This window comes from Saprolegnia parasitica, assembly GCF_000151545.1.
Source record: "Saprolegnia parasitica CBS 223.65 unplaced genomic scaffold supercont2.99, whole genome shotgun sequence".
In the NCBI taxonomy this organism is placed as follows: Eukaryota; Oomycota; class Saprolegniomycetes; order Saprolegniales; family Saprolegniaceae; genus Saprolegnia; species Saprolegnia parasitica.
This window is the reverse complement of record NW_012156493.1, coordinates 118,785-121,573: the sequence shown is the minus strand read 5'-3', so window position 1 is coordinate 121,573 and position 2,789 is coordinate 118,785. Positions and strand designations below refer to the sequence as shown.

Genomic DNA, 2,789 nt, shown 5'->3' with positions numbered 1-2,789 from the left:
CACCAACTCGACCAACTCCAACGCGACGATCCCAGCAATGACTCTTTCATATGTAAAGTTATCGGCGCTGAGCTGTGTGCTTGTCGGCGGCCTCGTCGTGTCGGTGGCGGCGGCGATTGGGGCGGGTGTTTTCGCGTGGCACTTGTATCGCAAGGGGCGACCGTCGTTGCCTGCGGTACCGGAGCGCTTCCGCTGGTGCACCCTTGTCCGTGCGCCGTCGCTTCGAGGCGAGTTTGCAACGACGGACGACTGGGTCGACAACTGGGCGACGTCTCAAAGCACGATTAGCAGCCACGAGGACGCACCCGGAAGCGGGTACGAAACGCTGCAGCTGTCGCCGTCGAGCAGTTCCAAGATGCTTTCGTCGCGCGCCTCGACGACGGACGACGTGGGCTCGTACCGTACGAGTAGCTTGATCGCTTTGTAAAAAAGTGCGAAGACTATCGAATCCATTTAACACAGCCACTTTGATGCCTGGGAGTCGTCTAGAGTGCAAAATACTTTGAACACGCAGCAGTCGTAGATGTTGTCCTGCAGTGGCGGGCCGGGGAAGCTGTAGCCGCCACCCTCCTTCAGCAAGACATTGAGGTGTGAGTTGAAGAAGTGGCTGGCTGCCCGGAATGCCAAGCGTCATGGACGCGATCGCTTCGCGCTCCTTGAGCAGACAAAAGTAAAGTTGATGATCAACGCGCCGCCACGTGTAGGGGCGGAGACGGTTCTGAATGAGTTGACCCGCGATCACAAAGCCAAACTTGCGGCAGAACACTTCGTTGCCAGAACGGTCCGAGAGCGCATACTCGATGACCGTCTCGCCACTCATGTCGCCAACGAGCGGGGTGCCTACAGTCGCATGACGACGACACTGTTCAGCCAGTGCGTCGGAGCGCACGTCGATCGAGGTCATGAGCATGAGCATCGCCATGACGCAGAGAATGGGTATCACTCGCGCCCTAGACGTTTCCCATGTGAGCCACCGACATCCATGGTCATGCATCTACGGCAGATGGTCTGGACGTGTAGGCTGCTCGGCAAATTCGAAAATGAAATACGCGCGCGATCTTCCGGCGGTTATCCGAACGCTGGTTTCGCCCTGCCAATCTCCAACCGCTCGTCTTTTTATAGACAGAAACTCGGCATGCGCCTTTCGTAGCAACGACGAGTTGTGCCTCAGGACCACATCTGCAACAACCATCAAAGTAATGCATCGGTGTCTACATGGGTTGCGGCGGCGGCGGGCTGCAAAGGACTTTGCCCTACAAAAAACGCGCTCAGGAACATCAATATACACACGGGCCTCTTTATGAATCAAAAATGTTGGAGGCAGCGACCACCGCTTCGACGCGCGCGAGCAAGTTCTCGGTCGCCACGTCCGTCGTGGCGCGGGGCGGAATGAGCTGCTGCAACGTGGCCGCATACTTTTTGTCGGCCGAGGCAACGTTGGCAATCTACAACCGCATCCATACATGGGCTTGATAGTGAACGACGAGGCGACCTCCGAGCGCAGTCAAAGTCGCCGCGCTGCAAACTGTGGTCGTGGTCTTTTGTCGAGTCTTGATGACGCGCGTCGTTGCGGGGATCTTGGCCGGGATATCGTCGTCTTTCTATGAGCATTCTTGGGGCTTGAAAGGAGGCAAGTGCAGCAACGCCTCGCTCCGCCGCACGAGCAGGTACAGTAGGTACTCGGTCGTAGCATGCATCCCAAAGCTCGGATTGGTCCACAATATCACCATGACTAGGCATCGCACACGCCGCTGCGTTGCGCAAACGTCGCATGGAGCGAATTTATAGTAATATTGATGCAGCACTTAATAGATCAGCTATGAGGCTGTTCTCTATTGTCAACTATCGCATTGGGTTTGCGTCTCCACAAGTCAAAACCACGGCTGCATCTTTGCAAGACGACGCACTCGTCCAATAGGTAGTCCCGCCAGTGGTAACATTAACGTTACAGAGAGGCGTGACTTCGACAAGGTAGTGCACCGTGTTGGAAAAGGCTACAGATCGCGAGCGATGCTGTAGCTGACAGAGCTAGCGTCCACAGACTCCATCGTAGCGATGCACACGCTCCATCACTAAAGTTGTGATGAAGCGAGCACTGCTCGAGCTACCCCGAGTCAACTCTCTGCGGATCGTACCTCGCGCTTCGTGGCCTTTCATGGCCGTGGGTTTAGCTCACGATGTTTTGTAATCGACTTTGCTGCAGAGACCCTAAAACCGTAATGCATGGCTACGCCTCAAGATAGGGCTAGGGTACGACTAGGTTTAAACCAGAACTTTCTTTAAGCATTACAGACAAGTACTGTGACACAGTATCGAAGTGATAGTACATTAGCCTTGCGGTCAACTGACTACTGACGAAGACGCTTGGGGTACGATGTGCCTGGGCACTGGATCGTGGTCGTGCACAGCGGCGCTTTGGCTTGCGCATTCGCAAAGAGCGAAAACTCGAGGCGCGTCGGTGGCGCTGGCACACTGAGGTCCTTGCGCACCGACGTCGTGTTGGAGTACGTCACGTTGAAGAAGAAGTCCTTGAGGAAGTAGTCCTTGGTCGCCTTTTCGTTGCCGTAGTCGTTGCCGTTGTCGTAGCCATTGTTGCTGCCATACCCGCTGTCGCCCGAGTCGTAGTCGTTGTAGATGCCGCCTTCCAAGTCATAGCCGTTGCCCGAGCCGTAGCCGCCGCTGTCCGAGCCGTAAGCAGCGCCTTCGGCTTCAGAGCCGTAAGCAGCACCATCCGGGCCGTAGCGATCGTTGCCGCTTTCTTTGCCGTTTGTAGGCTCCGCCATCAGAGG

The 2,789-nt window shown here is 56.0% G+C and overlaps 1 protein-coding gene across 1 annotated transcript; it reads right to left on the bottom strand.

The window, feature by feature from the left end:
• Positions 1 to 273: 273 nt before the first annotated feature.
• SPRG_12533 (hypothetical protein) lies at positions 274 to 922 on the bottom strand (the record flags this gene model as incomplete). Its single annotated transcript, XM_012352442.1, has 2 exons — positions 274 to 440; positions 583 to 922. The coding sequence occupies 2 exons, from the start codon at positions 920 to 922 to the stop codon at positions 274 to 276; spliced, it is 507 nt and encodes a 168-aa protein (XP_012207832.1).
• Positions 923 to 2,789: the final 1,867 nt, after the last annotated feature.